The sequence below is a fragment of the Bufo gargarizans genome, chromosome 1, assembly GCF_014858855.1.
Source record: "Bufo gargarizans isolate SCDJY-AF-19 chromosome 1, ASM1485885v1, whole genome shotgun sequence".
NCBI classification, from domain to species: domain Eukaryota; kingdom Metazoa; phylum Chordata; class Amphibia; order Anura; family Bufonidae; genus Bufo; species Bufo gargarizans.
Genome location: NC_058080.1, coordinates 753,465,104 through 753,488,474, shown reverse-complemented (window position 1 = coordinate 753,488,474; position 23,371 = coordinate 753,465,104). Strand labels below are relative to the sequence as shown.

At 44.6% G+C, this 23,371-nt stretch overlaps 1 protein-coding gene across 1 annotated transcript; it reads left to right on the top strand.

Moving 5' to 3' along the window:
* The first annotated feature begins 60 nt into the window (after window positions 1-60).
* On the top strand, window positions 61-23,141 carry LOC122930694. Its single transcript, XM_044284257.1, has 5 exons — window positions 61-115; window positions 199-263; window positions 741-1,227; window positions 8,284-8,550; window positions 23,101-23,141. The coding sequence occupies exons 1-5, from the start codon at window positions 82-84 to the stop codon at window positions 23,139-23,141; spliced, it is 894 nt and encodes a 297-aa protein (XP_044140192.1). The 5' UTR covers window positions 61-81.
* The last annotated feature ends 230 nt before the right edge of the window (window positions 23,142-23,371 follow it).

Below are 23,371 nucleotides of genomic sequence, written 5' to 3'. Positions count from 1 at the left end.
AGGTGTCAGGATGTTACTGTCTATTTCTCCATGGAGGAGTGGGAGTATGTAGAAGGAAACAAGGATCTGTACAAGGAAGTCATGATGGAGGACCACCAGACCCTCACATCACCAGGTAATAGACAGGACTAAATAAAAATGTATTTTAGTTATCTGTATGTAAAGAATGAATTCAGTCACTGTATGTGTCTCCTACAGGACGATCCAGTAAGAGAAGAACACCAGAGAGATGTCCCAGTCCTCATCCTCCACAGGATCATCAGGTAGATGGAGATATTCTTCTATGGTCTGTAGAAGGCTGTGAAGTCCTAGTGTTCAGTCTTGTTTTATCCCATATTATTGTACGTGTGTAATGAAATATGGTGAGATGATGGGATTAAAGATGCCTGGAACCTCTTTAAATGTTCTGGTTACGGATACTGGCAGCAAGAATAAGAAACCAACTGGATTTATTTCTATCTTTTCCTTCTTTTTTTCTGAGACAAACAACACTGAAGGCCAACTTTCTCCACTGAATCATTTAATCCACGTCTAGCCATTCCAAAAACATATGTAAATAAGGTTCTTGTCATTGAGCCATCATCTAATATCATGTTCTGCTGTAGGAGATCTACAGCCATAAGATAAATAGTGCTATCATGTTATTTTTGTTTGTCATTAATCATCCTCTCTTCTCTTTTTGAACATTTATTAACTTATTTGTATGATTGATTGTGATAATAATATTGTTTGTTTTGCAGCTTTTGAATGTGGATAAAGATCTGAATAATATTAATTCTACATATACATATGTGAGCGGTGATGCCCAGTGTAAGGAAGAAATTTCTACAGAGACATATTTGAGGGGTGATGACCAGTGTATGGAAGAAATTTCTACAGAGACATATTTGAGGGGTGATGCCCAGTGTAAGGAAGAAATTTCTACAGAGACATATGTGAGGGGTGATGCCCAGTGTAAGGAAGAAATTTCTACAGAGACATATGTGAGGGGTGATGCTCAGTGTAAGGAAGAAATTTCTACAGAGACATATGTGAGGGGTGATGCCCAGTGTATGGAAGAAATTCTTACAGAAACATATGTGAGCGGTGATGCCCAGTGTAAGGAAGAAATTTCTACAGAGACATATGTGAGGGGTGATGCCCAGTGTAAGGAAGAAAGTTCTACAGAGACATATGTGAGGGGTGATGACCAGTGTAAGCAAGACATTCCTACAGATAACCACCGAGGTGAGTAGAAACAAATAAGCAGAGCAGCCAAAAATATTAAATATGTATAATAATATGAGACTTTTACAGGTGAAAACACGCTGTTAAAGTAAAATATGCCTATGTGAAGAAGGCCGATTTATTTATCTTAGTCAGTACTGATGAGGGAAAAGCATTTGCTTAATTTTGGAACTATTTGGTCTTATTAGACTTGTGTGGTGAGGATAGATCCCACCACAACCTTTTAAAAAATGTGCTTAACAGTTTTTTCTATGGTTTATTACTGTGCCTTTAAATTGGCGGCTATTATCTGCCTCAGTGCTATATAATAAGTTTGTTTTATTGTAATGTGCATCCATTCAGTAGAGCCTAATATATTCATGACTTAAAAGGAAAGTGTTATCGGAAAATGACCTATTTAGAGATGAGCAAATAGATTCTGTACCAATTGGATTTGTTATGGATGTCACAAAAAATATTCTGCCAAATGAGTCTGGTACCAAATGAGTACTTTGAGTGTTAGCGGGAAAAACCATGGGGGAGGAAGAAGATCGAGGATGATATGACACTGGGAGGAAGTGGGGGTGGGTTGTCCTATTTGGCTCGGAGGCTGGCAGATAGCCTGGATAAGCCAATTAGGGAGCAGGGGGCAGGCAGCTACTTATGCTGAGATAGAGGAATCAACATTTTCTCTTCAGCTTGTGACCTGGAAGGGTGTTATGTGGCAGTGTCTGACAAAAAGCTATTACAGACACAGCCACTAATGTAGTGAGATAGGGACATTATAGGAAAATAATAGGGGGTTATAACTGGTGCTGGTTACCCAGTTGTGTGTTTAATACAGCTTTTGGCTGGCATTTATTTCCACATTACAAAACCAACCGTGAGAGAAATAAATAAAAAATTCTGTAAATGAACAGACAGCTTGTTTAAAAAAAATCCTCAAATTTCTACCGTCTGTAGACTTATTGCCAGCACCCTAATAGCATTCTGCCTGCAAACACTGAGCAAGTGCCCTTTTTTTCTTCTAAAAACCATTTCACAGCATTAAACCTGTGTTATTAAACCTATTATAGCAAAAGCATTACATGGCATTAACTCAATTGTTATACCCATGTTATTAAACATGTGGTTCAAAGACATTGTACCTCAAAGATGGCATTATTATATCTGTGTTAGTGAACGCATTACTGCAACAGACCTTGTAGTTCAAAGACATTTACTGCAAAACTTGCATTACTAGAGCGTGATAATATTACAGGCTATAGCTACTAGAGAGGGGTTTTTGATCCAGGGAGTTATCTGATTGCCTGATTGGAATTTTTTTATTCCCCTAAAGTGGGGAAAATTTGCTTCTACTTCACAGGGTTGTTTTTTTTGCCTTTCTCTGGATCAACTTGCAGGATGACAGGCCGAACTGGATGGACAAATGTCTTTTTTCGGCCTTATGTACTAAAAATTATCAATAACAGTCTGCAGTGTGTTTGTAGGAGATGGACATTTAGTTGCATGTCTGTCTTTAAATTAAAGGGGTTCTCTGGGAATTAAGAAAAATAAAATACTTAAATATTACTTTATAATAAATTGTATTCCAAAATACCTTTCATTAGTTAGAATGGCTCGTTTTTTCTATGGAGCAATCACTAGGAGAAATAAAATGGCCGCTGTCCTATTAATACACACAGAACCTGTCCTAATCACACAGGAGGACAAGTTACTTCAGAACACTGAGCTCTGTGGGAATGGAAATGATGAGGAGACATGAAGTACAGAGAGATGGGGTAATGAGCAGCAGCACTTGTATGCAGTCTTCATTACCACAGCTCCATATCATCACAGCCTGTCCTGTCCATCCTCTCTGTACTTCATGTCTCCTCTGAACTAAATTCCCAGAGATTCAGCTAAAGTTCTTATCAGCTGTATTCAGGATCATAATCCCTGACAAGTAGAGAAGAGAAGGTGGATGAGGGAGCTGTTTCCCTTAGTGTTGTGAAGTAACTTGTCCTCCTGTGTGATTAGGACAGGTTCTATGTGTACTGGTAGGACAGAGACAATTTTGTTTCTCCTGATGATTGCTCCCCCGACAAAAAGAGCCATAGTAAATAATGAAAGGTATTTGGAAATATATTTTTTATAAAGTAATATTTAATTATTTTGCTAGCACATTCTAATAATCTGTGCACCATACCTATGACTTTTCATTTATAGGCCTCATAATAAATGTTTTGAAAATAGAATTGTGGAAAAAGAAAGACCCAGGCCTTGTCATCAGAGAGTCAGAATGTGGGTAGTAGCAGCACCAGCCATCTGGCCAGTAGTAGTAGGCTACCGTTCTCCCTTGCTTCTGATAAGCGTCATATTATTATTGAGGACAAAGAGGATGAGATTGTGGGCTGTATGTCTCAGTCACAGCCACATGATGTGGATGTCACATCTCAGTTTGACACCGTTCTTTGGTGCCAGGCGTCACCACATTTTTCCTTCTCCTCCTCCTTGCAACCCCTTAGAAGCCATTCAGTTGCATGCTCTCTGTCTGCCCTGGCCACTCCTAGTGGAGTGCCTTCATTTTTTCTAAGATGCAACAAAACCCCATGTGCTATGGAAGATACTCAAGATAGTGTCTGAGAACAGGCAGCATTTGGACTGCCATGAGGAGATGGTTCCAGCAGAGGTGGGGGATCCCACGCATTGCTGTGGTGATAGTAGTGTCACTTGTAGCAACAGTGGTGGTGGTAGGGGCAATGGTAGCGACAGTGGCTCTTGGGGGAAATACAGAGCAGGGGATGGGGAAGGGAGGAAAGAAGGCCACAATCACAGTCTAATAAAAGAGATGTGAAGGGTGAGAATGATGATAATTGTGTGTTGGACAGGACCTGGGGGTTGGATCAGTGTCCTGAGGAGGAGGGTGGTGGCAGAAATTAAGAGCAGAGGCAACGTATAGCCAGAACCTTCCAAAAGATGCAGGGTGAAGATCTGCTTCTATTATGGTCAATTCAGAAATTGGTCATGCCACTGATACTGTGGGTGCCAGATAAAAACTTGCCGGACCAAAGCAAAGATTGGCTGCTGCTAGCTCTGTGTGAGTCTCATCTGACAGTTTTTATTCATCGTTCCGGTTGAAAAAAGCTTTACTGCTAGATCTGTAGAAAATAGGCACTATGGCTCTGACAGCACATGAAGTAGCCGCCAGCTAGTGCAACAAGAGTGTCCTCCCTCTCCCGATAATGGAATGTGTGGCTACAAGAAAACTCTACACTCCCAGCAATCCATGGCCAAGTTACTGGTGTTGTTGTCGCTGCCATACAACTTAATGGATTTTTTCTGTCTTTAGGGAGCTTGTGGCATGTGCTCAGCCTCTCTGAAAGATACCTAGCCAAAATTATTTCTCCAAAAAGGCAATCCTTGCCTTGTACTGTCACATGGCGGAGAACTTGGGTTGCTTTTTGTAATTCTTGCTGTGTGGCAAGGTGCACACCATTGTGGACACCTGGAGCAGCTGTTATTGGCAGTGACAGTACAAGTCTTTCATGGCTCAATTGGTTAAAGATTTTCTCCACAAAGCAGCAGAAGAATAGCTTCTGCATTTTGTTGGCTGTGACTGTTGGGGACCCAAATGTAGAAAGTCGTGCAGGGTGTGGGGGTTTGCTCTGGTAGGCAGATGGTAGCGGTGGCAGTATAGAGGCTCAGGAGACAGGCTTTGTGTCCAAACCGTGCTCTTTTATTCACTCCAGTGCATCACATCAAAACTGCAATTCACACAACAGCAATGTTCATAAACCCCACCTCCCACAACGGAGCCCCAAGCGTTGCAGGCATCTTGGTGCCTGTTCACACAGTCTCTCACATCCGTGATCAGTACTACACCTTGTTGTGGGGCGGGTTTGTCCAAGTTCGTGCAAGTTAGACAGGCCACGTGTCGGCCTGGACAAGGTATTGGCTCCGGCCACAGGATCCCTTCTTTTGGTCCTTGGCTGAGCCTGCAGCAATTGGGCAGTCTTTGTTAGACGAGCGGACTACAGAGCTCAGCCCGACCGTGCGATCAGCCTCCCGTATAGCTTCCTTCAGTGAGACAGGAGACCACACTTCATAAGCCCCACAGTCAGTGAGCATTAAACCTATATTCACAGCCCTGGGTGTAGCAGGCAGACCACACCCATCGAGCAGAGTGAAGGATTAACTCCTTCCCTACCCAACTAAGGCCAGAGATAACCAACCTGCCAGGATCAGTGTAGACTGACACCAACAACCGAAACCCGTCCCCCCCGTGGTGGTCCATGGGGAACAGACACCCACCCTGCTCTTTGCCTGTTCCCAGTAAGAGCCGGCCCAGACCGCTGTGTGACAGCACTCACTGCTGACAAAACACAAAAGACACGGCTCTTACTCCACCAGGGCCACGACCCCCGGTGGCACGTATCTTCCATCCACTACCACTCCAGACACTCTCTTACAAGGGGAACAAGGTTGAAATGATGACAACTGTAGCCATGATGACTAAACATCTCACTGGGGGGCAGAGCCAGGAAGAACTGGGTTCTTGGGCTCGTTGGCGAGAATAGCAAGCTGTACGCTTGCTTCTTTATGTAATGACAGGCGCGTATCCTTCCCATCAAGCAATCTGAAGGTTAATGCAGTGATAGCTATGCTTTTAGACCTTTGTGATCAAAGCAAAATGGGGTAATGTTTTCCTGTTGCCTAAAGGGAGGTCAAATTGCTTTATTACTAGGATACAGTGTGTATGCAGCTTGTTTTTATTGAGCAGATGCCTACATGTATCTGACCAAGATGTCCCTTTTACCCCCCCCCCCCCCACAGAGGCATCCACCTCCCACCATCTCAACTACCATAAGCAGCAGACCCTGCAGCAAGTGGTTCAGAATTATCAACATGATTGAGCAGTTTTTTTAATGTGCCACACCAGGCTGGTGCAAATCATAAAAAGGAGACATACCGTTTGAATACCCCAACTCAGGTCTTTCTCCAGCATCCCTGACCCCATGGAATTCTGGGCAGGCAGAGTGGAACAGTGGTTGGAACTGGCCTAGTTTGCTCTCTCTGTACTGTGATGCCCAGAATCTAGTTTTGTCTAGCAGGAGTTTCAGCGCATCAAGACACCCAAACAAAGTTGTCCAATGCCAGTGTACAAAACATCACTTTTGTCAGATTGAATGAGGCATGGATCTATGAGGATTTTCACATCTCCAGCTTAGACCAATTAATAGATCTGCCCTTGCTAAGGGTGCTTCCATTATGCCACTGCCGCTGTCTGCCTGGCTATCATTTTGTTCTGGCTTATGGCTTCTGCTGCTAACATCATGCCATTTCCACTGCCTGCCTACCACCTTGTGTCATATCATATGGCTGCTGAATCTGTTTCCATCATGCCACTTTTGCTGTCTGCCTGCCTAGCTATTATGCGTCATACAGTATGGCTGCTGAATCTGTTTCCATCATGCCACTGCTGTTGTCTGCCTGCCTACCATTATGCTCAGTAAAGTATGGCTGCTGCCATCGAAACTACTAATCCCCCTACTGCCACTTCCATTACCACTACTGCCATTAGCGTTACTGGTACACACCTACACACACATCTACTGCATTGTCTTTTTCGTACTGTGCTGCTACCTCTACTTTTGTGGCTACATGCAACTATTATGCTACCCTTTCCACATCCACACTGTACTGCTGCTGCTACCAATTTTTCCAAGTTTGTTTAGAACTGCTACTCTTTCTTCTGACGGCTAGCACTTGTGCATGTATAAATACAGACATTCTGCCCCCACTAGCACATCATTTTTGGAAGCTTGTGCAGAACAAGCCACTGTTTCTCATTACATTAACATACTTGTGTGTACACAGGGGCAGGCACTCGTTAATACATAATTTTTGAACATCTTCCAAAAATCCACAGTTCTTTCCCATATTGCCTTGTGTCTAAAGACAAGTTTTTGGAAAGTTTTGAATATGAAAACGCAAAACACGTGACAATGTGTGAGGGTGGGAAGGGTAAAAGTTTTTAAAAAAGAGATAAAAAAATAAATATAAAAAAATCATAGATTCTCATATACCAATTTTCAGCCCAATAGAAGCAGATTCATGTAAAATCGATTTGGAAAATTTTAATTTAAATTCAACAAATTGGACCAAAACTATTTTCAAGAAGTTCACTCATACCTAGAAAACCGTTTCTTTTACATTTTTGGTCCATTCATGATGTTCTGTTCTGTACATGTACGTTTTCAGTATTTTTTTATTACTACAGAATTATAATGACAAGTAAAACCTCTGTTTAATCAACTCCGGATCCTCCACTCACAACAGGTGACTGTTTATCAGCTACCTCCTGACCTTCACAAACCATGCCTAGAAAACTCTCCCAAGTCAAAGAGTCCTGTCCATTGTGTCTGTGGCCCATGTAGCTGCTCTCAAAAGAAAGTATTAACATATTTTACTCATAGTGGCCAGTTTGAAAACTGTATGATTATATGTATAAATATATGTATATATTTAATATAAATAGCAACATGGAAAGATTATTTAAAAAAAACTCATCAAAATTCAAAAAAAAAGTTAAACATAAAAATGTAATTTCCTGATGACCCATTAACTCTAAGCTGATTATATAATTCCCAAAAATATTTTGCTCACAGCTACTAGTATCCATCCCAAATTTCCCATACATATGCCCACTTGGCTTGGCCAAAGTGTATGTTTTATGAATGGGGAGACATCTCTAGAGGCAGCTTATCTCCCCTAGAACAAATATTTGAACATGTTAAAATCTAACTGCTAGTTCCTTCTACACATTAAAGGGTAGGCAGGTTCAGCCAGCATTTTGCTACATACAGAACATTGCAATTTGTATGAAATTCTTAATATAAACATCCAAGGTCCTCTCTCCTTGTACTAGTTTGTAACTTATCTTGTTCGTGCTTATTGTATTTGTATTGTTTTATGTATGTGTACTTCTCTTTTTATATGTAAAGCACCATGGAATAATTGGCACAATAATAATAATAATCTATTGCATTTTTAAGGTTAAAGTGTTTAAAAATAATACCGTTTTATTTTTGGCAGATTACTGTATCGGAAGCTTAGAGGGACATCTGATCTCTTCAGCTTTTAAAGCAAATGGACATGGTCTTGCACAAAACACATATGAAGAGCATGCCACTATCTTGGATATATCAAAAGCTCTTCACAGCCAAAATTGCTTGTTTGATCCATGTAAACATCTTCCATCTTCTGGTTCATCACAAACTGTAAAGCAGAATCAAAGTCACAGAAGGGGTATTAAAGATCAAAGAATGAACACAAGGAAGAAGACAATTTCATGCTTAGAATGTGGGAAATGTTTTACTTGGAAATCACAACTTGTTGAACATCAAAGAACTCACACAGGAGAGAAGCCATTTTCATGTTCAGAATGTGGGAAATGTTTCACACACACAACAACACTTGTTGGACATCAAAGAATTCACACGGGAGAGAAGCCATTTTCATGCCAAGAATGTGGGAAACGCTTCATAAGAAAATCACATCTTGTTGAACATCGGAGAATTCACACAGGTGAGACGCCGTTTTCATGTGAAGAATGTGGGAAATGTTTTACACACAAAAGAACACTTGTTGTACATCGAAGAATTCACACAGGGGTGAAGCCATTTTCATGTTCAGAATGTGGAAAATGCTTTGCACAGAAAGCAACACTTGTTGTACATCGAAGAACTCACACGGGCGATAAGCCATTTTCATGTCCAGAATGTGAGAAATGCTTCATAAGAAAATCACATCTTGTTGAACATCAGAGAATTCACACAGGGGTGAAGCCATTTTCATGTTCAGAATGTGGAAAGTGTTTTGCACAGAAAGCAACACTTGTTGTACATCGAAGAACTCACACAGGAGATAAGCCATTTTCATGTCCAGAATGTGGGAAATGTTTTACTTGGAAACAACAACTTGATAGACATCAACAAACTCACAATAGAGAAAAGCCAATTTCATGTTAAGAATGTGGGTAATGTTTCTTAAGAAAAGCAAATCTTGTTGAACATCTGAAATTTCACAAAGTAAAGACACCATTTTATGTCCAGAATGTGGGAAATATTTAAGTCTTGAATCATAAATTGTCGAACATCAATGAACTCACACAGGAGAGAAGCCATTTTGATACCGAAAATGTGGGAAATTTTATGGTGATAGATCAAACCTTGTTTGACCACAAAAAACTCACAGAAGGGAAAAAGCTATTTTTCATGCCAATAATGTGGGGAATGTATTACCCATAAATCAGTTAGTTTTTGGCAGCATTCATTCAGAATTTACACAAAAGCGAAGCCAATTTCATGCACTGTATGTGGAAAATGTTTTACCCAAAGGTCTAATCCAATTTCACATCATGGAACTCGCATTGGAAAAACAGTTCATGTCCAGAATGTAGGAAATGTTTAACCAACAAATCATCAATAAATTCACACAAGATAGTCATGTTTGCCCCTTCTCCCACCTTGACATAACTGTATAAGGGGTGAGGGCTAACTTCCTATACCCTACTTAGTGATAGTGGGCACAGCAGTTGTGCTTGTGCCATCAGCACAATATATAGCCAGGATTGTAGCAAGCTCCATTCCTGGCTATTTCTCATTTAGATGCCACAGTCAATATTAACAACTGCATGAGAGGCGGCTCGCTCTCACACTCAATCCTCTATTCCCTTGGGCAACACAATCATGGTGTGATTATGGTTGCTATGGTAGTGAGAGGACTAATGATGGCCTCCAGGTTTGTGAAGTACAGAAAAACAATTAGAGCTACCTGAGGGTTAAATAGGCTACCTGTCAGAATACTTACAGGGAGACATAATAGATTGCCCTACATAAGGTGTTATTTTTCCAAATTTCCAAAGCCATCTTGATTGCAATCAACTCCCTATTCCAATGGGGCCTTAGAGAAAAAAAACACAAGAGTGCATCTTTCCACAGGAACTCTTTGGAGTAAGAATGGCTCCATTTCCCACAGAGGATGGGTCCACCTCCTGAATAAGTGGCTTGTTCATATCTGGATGATGATGAAGAATATACTCAGAGAAGACTTGCTTGAGGGACTAGAAAGCTGATTCGGCCTCGTTCTTACTTTACCCTCTATGTTATCTTTTGTGTGTGTGTGTGTGTGTGTGTGTATATATATATATATGTATATATATATAATGTATGTTATCAAAGTTTAGTAAACTTTTTCTATGCATCTAAGCCGTGTGAAGGCAATTTTATTTCTGAATATTTTGCCACAGATGTACGTTAGAGAAGTCTCTGACTGGTTGTGAGTGGTAATCTTCGTACAAGCAATGGCAGATAGCTGAACTCGCTAATATCCCTTAGGTTGTGGTACCAGTTGCATGTGAAGATCCAGTGAGGAGGATAAAATGGAGATGCTTTGGTAATTTATTGAGTTTACCTTGAGCAAAGACATATAGAGGACATTAGAGGTCAAAACAAATGCTCTCCCCAGCTGAGTCTGCTGCAGAAGAAAAAACACATCGGAACCAGGTAAACAGGAAATTATGTCACCAAAAGGGAGGAGTAGACACAAAGCAAAGGCTGCAGTGTGTGAGAGGCTGCAGGCTCACAGACAGTGCTGTGTGCACACCATTCATACAGGGTGTCACAGACAATACCTTGCAGATAAAAAAAATTTGCAGATAAAAAAAAGTCTATTTATTATTTATCTGTGATATAATCGCAGTTGCAAGCCAGTGAGTGTCAGGCCCACACAGACTGTACTGTGCCCACTGGCTAGGCCACCACTCATACCGTTACAGGGTGTCACTCACAAATCCCAATACCTTGCAGATAAAAAAAAATTCAATGTATTATTTATCTGTGATATAATTTCAGTTGCAAGCGAGTGAGTGACTGTCTGGCCCACAGACTGTACTGTGTGCACACCATTCATACAGGGTGTCACAGACAATACCTTGCAGATAAAAAAAAAATTCTATTTATTATTTATCTGTGATATAATCGCAGTTGCAAGCCAGTGAGTGTCTGGCCCACAGACTGTACTGTGCCCACTGGCCAGGCCACCACTCATACCGTTACAGGGTGTCATTTACAATACCTTGCAGATAAAAAAAAGTCAAATTATTTTTTCACTGTGATATAATCGCAGTTGCAAGCCAGTGTGTGTCAGGCCCACACAGACTGTACTGTGCCCACTGCCCACCACTTATATAGGGTGGCACAGTACCTTGCACGCATAGTACCACTTATCAAAAAAAAATGACAGGCAGAGGCAGGCCACCCCGCAGGGGCCGTCGTGGTCGTGGTGCTGTGATTTCCACTGGCCCTGGAATAATGCCCAGTGTTCAGAGGCCACGTTCCCTGAACCCGAAAAATTCTGAGAACATAGTTGACTGGCTTACACAGGACACCCAATCTTTAACAGCTTTCGCTAAGCACCTTGACGCACCATCCTCCTCCAGCTCAGCTTTGGTCACCTGCTCTCAAGTTACCACTCTCCCGCCACCACCACTACCACCACAGCCGCTTCACTTGATCCCTCAGAGGAGTTATTTACACATCAGTTGGATGAAATTAGTAATGCGCAACCATTATTGCCAGAGGATGTAGATAACAGGGATATGTCTCAGTCAGGCAGCATTACACACATGGACGTACAGTGTGATGATGATGATGATAATGTTGTACCCGCTGCTGCTTCCTTTGCTGAGGTGTCAGATACAAGTGAATGATGATGACGATGTGTCCATGGATTCCACGTGGGTGCCTGCTCGAAGAGAAGAAGAAGAGGGGGAAAGTTCAGAAGGGGAGACAGAGAGAAGGAGGAGACGAGTTGGAAGCAGGGGGAGGTCATCGCAAGGAGCTAGTGGCACAGTCAGACAGCATGTATCGGCACCCGGGGTCAGCCAGACAGCACGCCAATCAACGCATGCTGTTGCCACCACCAGAATGCCGTCATTGCAAAGCTCAGCAGTGTGGCATTTTTTTGGTGTGTCTGCCTCTGATAACAGCAATGCCATTTGCAACCTGTGCCAAAAGAAACTGAGTTGTGGGAAGTCCAACACCCACCTCGGTACAACTGCTTTGCGAAGGCACATGATCTCACATCACAAACGCCAATGGGATCAACACATGAGTACAAGCAGCACACAAACTCAAAGCCACCATCCTCCTCCTGGTCCAGCATCTTCAGCCACGTCAACCACTGCTGTCCTCCTTGCCCCCTCTCAACGACCCGCCACTCTGCCTCTCACCTTCAGCAGTTCCATCTCATCTGCCTATATAAGAAGCCAATGTCACAGAGTCACCCCCTTGCCCGGCGTCTGACAGCTGGCTTGACGGAACTCTTAGCCCGCCAGCTTTTACCATACCAGCTGGTGGAGTCTGAGGCCTTCAAAAAATTTGTCGCTATTGGGAAGGTACCCGGATGAATTTTTTTTTCAAAAAAGGCAATCCCAAACCTCTACTCAGTTATTGAAAAGGAAGTCATGGCATCTCTGGCATACAGTGTTGGGGCAAGGGTCCATCTGACCACTGATACCTGGTCTGCAAAGCACGGTCAGGGCAGATATATCTCGTACACTGCGCATTGGGTCAACCTGCTGACGGCTGCCAAGCATGGAATGCGTGGCTCTGCAGCGGAGTTGGTGACACCGCCACGACTTGCAGGCAGGCCTACTGCCACCTCCTCTACTCCATCCTCTTCGATAACCTTCTCGGCTGAGTTCTCTTCTGCTGCGGCGTCTGGCTGCACATCAACTGAATCCCCCCAGCTCTCCAAGGGCTATTCCACATCCCGGATACGACAGTGTCACGCTGTCTTGGGGTTGACTTGCCTGAAAGCAAAGAGGCACACCGGACCAGCACTCCTGTCCGCCCTGAATGCACAGGTGGATCAGTGGCTGACCCCGCACCAACTGGAGATCGGCAAAGTGGTGTCTGACAATGGAAGCAATTTGTTGGCGGCATTGAATTTGGGCAAGTTGTCACATGTGCCGTGCATGGCACATGTGTTGAATCTCATCGTACAACGCTTTGTGTCTAAGTACCCTGGCTTACAGGACGTCCTCAAGCAGGCCAGGAAGGTGTGTGGCCATTTCAGGCGGTCCTACACGGCCATGGCGCACTTTTCAGACATTCAGCGCCAAAACAACATGCCAGTGAGGCGCTTGATTTGCGACAGCCCGACACGTTGGAATTCAACACTCCTAATGTTCAACCGCCTGCTCCAACAAGAAAAAGTCGTCAACGAGTATTTGTATGACCGGGGTGCTAGGACAGCCTCTGCGGAGCTGGGAATTTTTTTGCCACGTTACTGGACGCTCATGCGCAATGCCTGTAGGCTCATGTGTCCTTTTGAGGAGGTGACAAACCTAGTCAGTCGCACCGAAGGCACCATCAGAGCGTGCCCTGCGAAGAGTGCTGGATCAGGCTGTAGATGAGCGTGAAGGAGAAGAGGAAGAGTTGTGGTCATTACAAGTAGATTATCCTCCCGTAAGTATCCCACATGGTTACTGAATCGTGTGAAACACATAGCCCAGTCTAAATCTAGGTTAGATATTATATCTCCTAAAATGCGAGCAACTAATACTAAGATTGACACACACATCCCGCTGTTTGTGACCAGGTATAGTCAAGAATATCCACAAATTTGCAAAATTCTAAGAAAATATTTTGCTTTGTTGCAGCTAGATGAAAACTGGTCAGAAGTCACGGGGGAAGGTGTCAAATGTGCAGCGCGTCGTGCTCCCACATTGGGACTGAAGCTCAGTCTAAGTCTATTTTCTAAAAATCCAACCTATATGGCTACAGTGCCAGGGGAGTTTCAAGTGTGGGCACCGCATTTGTACGTGTTGTCAGTATATGCAGACTGGGCGGGTGGTGCAGTCGACGGCTAATGAACGCTTTTTCGAGATAAAACAGTATATTAATTGTAACACTAGCCTTGACGTCTATTGCATCACCTGCTCAGCCTGCAGTTTACAATATATAGGTTGTACTACTAATGAACTAAAAATCTGCATCAGAAAGCATTTGTCTGATATACCGTACTATAAGGCAAATAATTTATCTGCGGTGAGTCTACACTTTGTGGTTGTTCATCAAGGTAATACCACATATTTTCACGCACAATCGGGAGACATTTTGGATTTTTCAGCTAGGCACATGAGTACCAGCAGGATTGAACAAAAGACGCAACTTAATCTTGCAATATTAATTTTATTTTTTTAATTGATGCAGTTTTTTCTTTGTACTTTTGGTTGTCTTTTTAATTTGCATGTTTTACCAGTGTGCAGGTGTGCTTGTTCCGCACCACTACTTTATGATTGGTAAATATTCGGATAAAAACACCTGCGATCTGGAACATATCCATGTCATGATTAAGAGTTTCTGTTTGACCTGAAATGCGTAGACTTGGTGCTATTCTTGGATTTTATACATATGGAATAATAAAGGCTGTTGGAACATTTTTGGAAGCTGGCTTTCGGTTTATGTGAGTTTTAGGAAGGTAATTGTACGGGAGGCTAATTTAGGATTTGATATTCAATAGCCCTGGCCATTTCTCATTCTTTCTTTTCCTCCCGCACTAGTGCACTTTATACAGAAAGTCAGACAGCAAATAATCCAACATAACTAGGCAGACAGGGCACATGTGCAATTAATAGTGTTGATCGAGCACCAAAGTGCTCGGGTGTTTTGGTGCTCGGGTAGAACACTTTGGGCTGCTCGGGTGAACCATATATCCTTTTTTTTGGTGGAAGGGGTGCATGCAGTGCCTTAATGTTCATCAGTTTTCCTCTGGTGGAGTACAGAAGTCAGGGGCAATCCAGGCCTTATTCATTTTGATAAGAGTCAACCTGACAGCATTTTCAGGCAGATGGGCTTATCACTTATTATGCCCCCAGCAGCACTAAATACCCGCTCTGACAAAACGCTGGCGGCAGGGCAGGCCAGCACCTCCAAGGTGTAGAGTGCCAGTTCGTGCCTTGTGTCCAGCTTGGACACCCAATAGTTGTAAGGCACAGAGGGATCACTGAGGACGCTGACACGATCTGCTACGTCCTCCTTCACCATCTTCCAAAACTTTTCCCTCCTTGTGACACTAGGCCGCACATCAGGGTGAGGGTGATGGCGGGGTGTCATGAAATTGTGCCAGGCCCTGGAGAGTGATGCCCTGCCTATTGGAACTGCTGTGTGTTCCCCTCCTCGGTTGCCCACGGAACTACGTACTCTGCCGCCAGCGTTGTCAGCTGGAAATTTTTCCACAAGGACCTTCTGGTATTGCACCATGTCCTCTCCACCACAGGAATGAGAAATGAGAAGTTCTCTTTGTAGCGGGGGTCAAGAAGGGTGAACAACCAGTAATGGGTGTTGGCCAAAATGCATATAACATTGCTGTCCTCATCAGGAGGATGACTCTCAATCTCTTCATCCTCTTTGGCCCATCCATGCTGAACAGATGGAATAAACCTGCTATGGGCACTACACTCTGTAGCGGAGGCAACAGTCTCCTGCTCCTCATCATCATCATCCAATTTGCGCTGAGAAGACGAACTGAGGGTGGTCTGGCTATCACCCTGTGTACTGTCTTCCCCCATTTCCACCTCTTCCACATGCAAAGCGTCAGCCTTCATAATGAGTAGAGGCGAGCGTTTCAGTGGTCACAGAAGTGGGATGGTTACGCTGATAATAGCGGCATCGCCGCTCAGCATATGTGTTGATTCCTCAAAGTTATGTAAAACTTCAGAGGTCAGACATCCATGCCTTCCAGAGCAGAAGCTGACTGGAAAGGTGATGACCATGTTGCAGCTGGTATTCCACTACTGCTCACAAAGTCTAGCCAACATGTGGAATGTGGAGTTCCAGCACGTGCTCACGTCACACTACAGTCGGCGAGCTGGCAATTGCAAGTGCTGCTGCAGCGTTGCCAGACCGGCGCGCCTTCACCAGTAGCTCAGGCAAATTGTGGTAGGTTTTGAGAAACCACTGAACCACTAAGTTGAACACGTGCGCTAGGCATGGTATGTGTGTAAGCTTGCCGAGCTCCAAAGCCACCACCAAGTTACAGCCATTATCAGACACAACCATGCCTGGTTGTAGGTTGAGTGGCGAGAGCCACAGCTCAGTCTGGTCCCTTAATACCCTGCTACAGCTCTGTGCTGATTGTCACCTAAGCAAATTAGTTTTAGCACAGCCTGTTGCCGCTTCCCCACTGCAGTTCTACACTGCTTCCAGCTACTGACTGATGCCTGACTGGTGCTGCAAGATGAGAATTCAGAGGTGGAAGTGGAGGAGGAGGTGGCTCTGCATTGTTGGCTCTGGTGTCTCTCATAGATTCACTATTGGGTTAAGGTCAGGCGAGTTTGCTGGCCAATCAACAAAAGTAATACCATGGTTATTAAACCAGATATTGGTACTTTTGGCAGTTTGGACAGGTGCCATGTCCTGCTGGAAAATGAAATCAGCATCTCCATAAATCTTGTCAGCAGAGAGAAGCCTGGTAGATGGTTGTGCTGACTTAGGACTTGATATAACTCAGTGGACCAACACCAGCAGATGGCATGCCCCCCCCCCCCCCAAACCATCACTGACTGCAGAAACTTCATACTGGACCTCAAGCAAATCTTCCCCCAGACTCTGGAAGCTTGATTTTCAAATGAAATGCTAAATTTACTTTCATATGAAACCAGGAATTTGGACCACTGAGCAACAGTCCAGTCCGTTCTCTCCTCAACCCAGGTAAGACGCTTCTGACATTATCTCTAGGACATGAGTGGCTTGACACAAGGAATGCGACAGTTGTAGCCCATATACTGGATACGTGTCTGCATCTCTGTGCAGTTCTTGTCACTGTTGCCGTGCAGGCTGGCTGCAGGCTCTCTCGCGTACTGGCTGCAGGCTTTCACCTGTGTAGGCTGGTTGCTTGGGACTGCGTGCTGGCTGCGGTTGGTGTGTGAACTGTGGCCTGTGTTTGTGGCTTTCATGTCCATATCTCGAGGTTCCTGTGTGAACAGGGTATTGTCACGGACGGTGTACAGGAAACAAGGCAAAACTACATGCATAAATGAGTCGCTGGATCCAAAAGCTAAGGAACAAAAGGGGGACCCCTGCAGAAGACCTGGCGCTTTCCCTGGCTGCTCAGCCTATGCAAAGATCCGAATGGTGGAGGTTTGCATATCCACGTACCTTGACTATATAACCCCTGAGCACCCTACAATAGTGAGGGGACACGACCACCAGCTCCCTACACAAGATACGGGGGAGTCAGGGTCACCTGGGATCCAGCAAACAGAAAATAACAGATAAATATTCCACACTTAACTTTGTAGAAGAGAGGAGAACCAGATGAGCATGCACACACACTCCAGGAAGAAGTATAGGCCGCCCAGAAAAGCATTCTGGGGAGGAATTTAAAGGGAAGCAATTAGTCCAACACATGACAGCTGAGAGAGGCTAACGAGATGAGTAACTGAATACCACAACAAAGAAACTCAAGGGGGAGGTTCTGAAAGGCCTCTGTCAGAGCTTCTCAGCTGTCTGGTTGTGACAGTACCCCTCCCTCTATGAGTGGACTCCGGACACTCAGAACCCACCTTCTCAGGATGGGACCTATGGAAAGCCCTGATGAGACGAGAGGCCTTAATGTCCGTCACTGGGACCCACATCCTCTCCTCAGGACCATACCCCTCCCAATGAACAAGGTACTGAAGAGAACCGCGGACAAGACGAGAATCCACAATCCTAGAGACCTGAAATTCAAGATTCCCATCAACCATAATCGGAGGAGGAGGCAAAGGCGAGGGTACAATGGGTTGAACATAAGGTTTCAATAAGGACTTATGAAAAACATTATGGATCTTCCAAGTCTGAGGAAGATCAAGACGGTATGCAACAGGATTGATGACAGACAGGATTTTGTAAGGCCCAATAAACCTAGGACCCAACTTCCAGGAGGGAACCTTCAATTTGATATTCTTGGTAGACAACCACACCAGATCACCAACATTCAGGTCCGGACCAAGCACATGTCTCTTATCTGCCACACGCTTATATCTCTCACTCATGCTCTTTAGATTATCTTGAATCTTTTGCCAAATAGATGACAAAGACGAGGAGAATCTGTCCTCATCAGGTAAACCAGAAGACCCCTCTCCCGAGAAAGTCCCAAACTGCGGATGAAACCCATATGCACCAAAAAATAGGTGACTTATCAGAGGACTCCTGACGACGGTTATTTAAAGCAAACTCAGCAAGGGACAAAAAAGAACACCAATCCTCTTGATTCTCCGCCACAAAACAGCGCAGATATGTCTCCAGATTCTGATTGACGCGCTCTGTCTGGCCATTCGACTGCGGGTGGAAAGCAGAAGAGAATGACAACCGAACCCCCAAGCGAGAACAGAAAGCCTTCCAGAATCTGGAAACAAACTGCGTGCCCCTATCAGAGACTATGTCTGAAGGAATACCGTGCAATTTGACAATGTGATCAATAAATGCCTGCGCCAGCGTCTTAGCATTGGGCAAACCAGGAAAAGGGATGAAATGCACCATTTTGCTAAAACGGTCCACCACCACCAGAATCACAGTCTTCCCCGAGGAACGAGGCAGGTCCGTTATGAAGTCCATGGACAGATGTGTCCAAGGACGGGAAGGAATGGGTAAGGGAGGAGAGGACCTGATGGCCGTGAATGAGGGACTTTGGCACGAGCGCAAGTCTCGCAGGCTGCCACAAAACCCTCAACCGACTTACGAAGCGCAGGCCACCAGAATCTCCGAGCGATGAGATCCAGTGTGGCTCTTACCCCCGGGTGCCCAGCAAGGACCGTATCGTGGTGTTCTTTAAAAATCTTGTGTCTTAAAGCGAGAGGCACAAACAACCTCCCAGGAGGACAAAGATCAGGAGCCTCTGACTGGGCTGCCTGCACCTCTGCCTCCAATTCAGGAAAAAGAGCCGAGACCACCACACCTTCAGCCAAAATGGGACCCGGGTCTTCAAAATTCCCGCCTCCCGGAAAACAACGTGACAGGGCATCTGCCTTCACATTCTTAACTCCAGGGCGAAACGTGACAACAAAATTAAACCTAGAAAAGAACAAAGACCATCTGGCCTGTCTCGGGTTCAGACGCTTGGCTGACTCCAAGTAAGCCAGATTTTTATGGTCAGTAAATACGGTAATAGGGTGTAAGGGCTCCCTCTAGCCAATGGCGCCATTCCTCAAAAGCCAACTTGATGGCCAACAATTCCCTATCTCCCACATCGTAATTTCTCTCTGCGGAGGAGAGTTTTCTTGAGAAAAAGGCACACGGTCGGCAATTGGCAGGAGAGGAACCCTGAGACAAGACCGCCCCCACACCCACCTCAGAAGCATCAACCTCAACTATGAAGGGTAAAGAAACATCAGGTTGCACCAAGATGGGAGCGGAAGCAAAACTCTCCTTGATATCAGAAAAAGCCTTACGCGCCTCTACTGACCAAGAAGAAAAATCTACCCCCTTTCTGGTCATATCAGTGAGTGGTTTAACAATAGAGGAATAATTCAAAATAAACTTCCTGTAATAATTGGCAAAGCCCAAAAAACGCATCAGCGCCTTCTGATTCTCAGGAAGCTCCCACTCAAGCACAGCGCGGACCTTCTCGGGGTCCATGCGAAAACCAGAAGCGGAGAGAAGAAACCCCAGAAATTGAATTTCAGGAACCGCAAACACACATTTTTCCAGTTTCGCATATAATTTATTCTCCCGCAGGATGAGCAAGACCTGACGTAAATGTTCCTTATGAGTTTTGAAATCGGGAGAAAAAATCAAAATGTCATCCAAATACACCAATACAAATTTTCCCATCAAATGATAAAAAATGCTGTTCACGAAATGCTGAAAAACGGCTGGGGCATTCATCAAACCAAAAGGCATAACCAAATTTTCAAAATGGCCCTCAGGGGTATTGAAGGCCGTCTTCCATTCGTCCCCTTCTCTGACCCTGACGAGGTTGTATGCCCCTCTTAGATCTAATTTGGAAAAGACTTTAGCCCCAACAACCTGGTTAAACAGGTCCGGGATCAGAGGAAGCGAATAAGGGTCACGAATAGTGATACTGTTCAGCTCCCTGAAATTCAGACAAGGTCTTAAAGAACCATCTTTTTTCTTAACAAAGAAAAAACCAGCGGCAACAGGTGACTTCGAGGGTCATATGTGTCCTTTTCTCAGACTCTCAGAGATATAAGCACGCATAGCGATCCTCTCAGGTTGGGAAAGATTGTATAAACGAGATTTAGGCAGCTTGGCGTCTGGGATGAGATTAATAGGGCAATCGTACTCCCTGTGCGGGGGCAAATCCTGAACTCCACTCTCAGAGAAGACATCCGAAAATTCAGAGAGAAAAGATGGTACAGTCTTAGTAGCAACCTCAGAAACAGATGTCATGAGGCAATTCTCTCTGCAAAAGTCACTCCAACCATTTATTTGCCTCGCTTGCCAATCAATGGTGGGGTTATGCTTAGTGAGCCAGGGCAGCCCCAACACCAGAGGGGTAGGCAAACCGCTAAGGACGAAACATGACACATCCTCAACATGAGCATCACTCACAATTAAACGGATATTGTGAACTATGCCCTTTAATGATTTCTGAGAAAGTGGAGCGGAATCGATAGCAAAAACAGGAATATCCTTTCCCAAAGTGCACACCTGGAAACCATGAGTTATCGCAAATTGATTATCAATGAGATTGACCGCTGCTCCACTATCCACAAAAATCTCACAAAAAATGTTCTTGCTCTCTAGCGCCACCCTAGCCGGCAGGACAAAACGGGAACTGCAAGCAAACGGAAAACCTTCAATTTCCGCCTCGACCCTGCCAATAGTAACAGACGGAACATTTTTAAAAGATTTTTTCCTCTTTGTTTCTTTATTATTCCCAGAGAACTGCCTGAATCTCCTAGAGGGAAAAATATTTGCCAAATGATTAATACCTCCACAACAAAAACAAACCCTCCCATGCGGGCTGAATCTTCTATTGTCAGAAGCAATCAACCCCAGCTGCATGGGCTCCTGCTCAGAAGGGGCTGACAGCGACTGAGACCCCTGCGCACAGAATGGGACCGCTGCACAGTCCTGGGACCGAGTATGACAGGAAGGAGAGATCTCTCCTCTCTCTCTAAGACGCCTGTCAATACGAACGGCCTGAGACATAGCAGAGTCCAAAGAAATAGGCCTTTCATGAAAGGCAAATGCATCTTTCAATCCCTCTAAAAGACCATGGCAAAATTGACTTCGGAGTGCAGCATCATTCCAACCAGTATCAACTGCCCATCTCCGAAATTCTGAGCAGTATATTTCTGCGGATTGTTTACCCTGGCATAATAGACGTAGTCTAGACTCAGCCAGAGCAATACTGTCCGGATCATCATATATCTGACCCAGGGCTAAAAAGAATTCATCCACTGAACGGAGGGGCCGTGCCCCCTCCGGCAGCGAAAAGGCCCAGGACTGAGCGTTACCCCTGAGCAGCGATATAATGATCCCCACCCTCCGTTCCTCATCACCAGAGGAATGGGGAAGAAGGCGAAAATGGAGTTTGCAAGTCTCTCTAAAACGCACAAAATTCTCACTACCCCCGGAAAACGTATCCGGGAGCGAGATCTTAGGCTCAGAACAAACTCCATGAACGCCAGCTGAACCGGTCACTTGAAGCTGAGAAAAAGTCCTGCGGAGATCAGCTACCTCCAATGAAAGACCCTGAAGGCGTTCAGCCAAAAGTGAAACCGGATCCATGCTTGAGACGGTTATGGCGGCTTATAATGTCACGGACGGTGTACAGGAAACAAGGCAAAACTACATGCATAAATGAGTCGCTGGATCCAAAAGCTAAGGAACAAAAGGGGGACCCCTGCAGAAGACCTGGCACTTTCCCTGGCTGCTCAGCCTATGCAAAGATCCTAATGGTGGAGGTTTGCATATCCACGTACCTTGACTATATAACCCCTGAGCACCCTACAATAGTGAGGGGACACGACCACCAGCTCCCTACACAAGATACGGAGGGAGTCAGGGTCACCTGGGATCCAGCAAACAGAAAATAACAGATAAATATTCCACACTTAACTTTGTAGAAGAGAGGAGAACCAGATGAGCATGCACACACACTCCAGGAAGAAGTATAGGCCGCCCAGAAAAGCATTCTGGGGAGGAATTTAAAGGGAAGCAATTAGTCCAACACATGACAGCTGAGAGAGGCTAACGAGATGAGTAACTGAATACCACAACAAAGAAACTCAAGGGGGAGGTTCTGAAAGGCCTCTGTCAGAGCTTCTCAGCTGTCTGGTTGTGACAGGTATGAGTTTGGATGCATGTCTGTTTCTATCACAGTGCGGTTCTGTTACTCTGTGTTGCTATGTAGGCCGGCTGCCTGTAACCTCGTACTGGCTACAGTTATCTTGTGTATGCTGGCAGTCAGTTGGTGCGTGCTGACTGCAGCATTCTGGTTCTGGTGTGAACTGACACTATTGAATCTGTGTTCTGTACTTCTGGTACTCCTGGTTCTGGTGGGGTTAACATTCCCTGATCTGTTTCTGGGTGTGGCTTATCAGGTGCTTTTTTTTTATCACAGCTATATCTGTCTGTGAGCTGTGGGGTTTGTGGTTAGTCTGTGTTTTGTCCTGCTGGGTGTAGCCTCTTGCTGCTGATCCAGTGGGTTTTGCCATCTGCCCTTCTGTGTGGTGTCGCCTGGTATAGTGTTGGTGTTGTTGATGTCCATGCCTTGCCTGATCTTCTGTACCTGTTCTGTTCCATGTTTAGCCTAGCAGTGCTCTAACTGCGTCTGATAGCTTGGCAGTGCTAAACTGCTTCTGATCTAGTCTGTTCCATTTCTGTCCTGCAGTGCCCACTGCTTCTGTTCCTATGTTTGTCCTGCCTTCATGAGAGAACTCCTGGGTTCTCCGGATGGAGGATCTCTAGTCTGTGTGTAGCTCTGCCTGAGACAGAGCATACAGAACAGAGCTATGTATATATAAAGCATAAAGTACAGAGCTGTATATATATATAAAGCATACAGTACAGAGCTGCGTATACAGACGTGGACAAAATTGTTGGTACCCTTTGGTCAATGAAAGAAAAAGTCACAATGGTCACAGAAATAACTTTAATCTGAC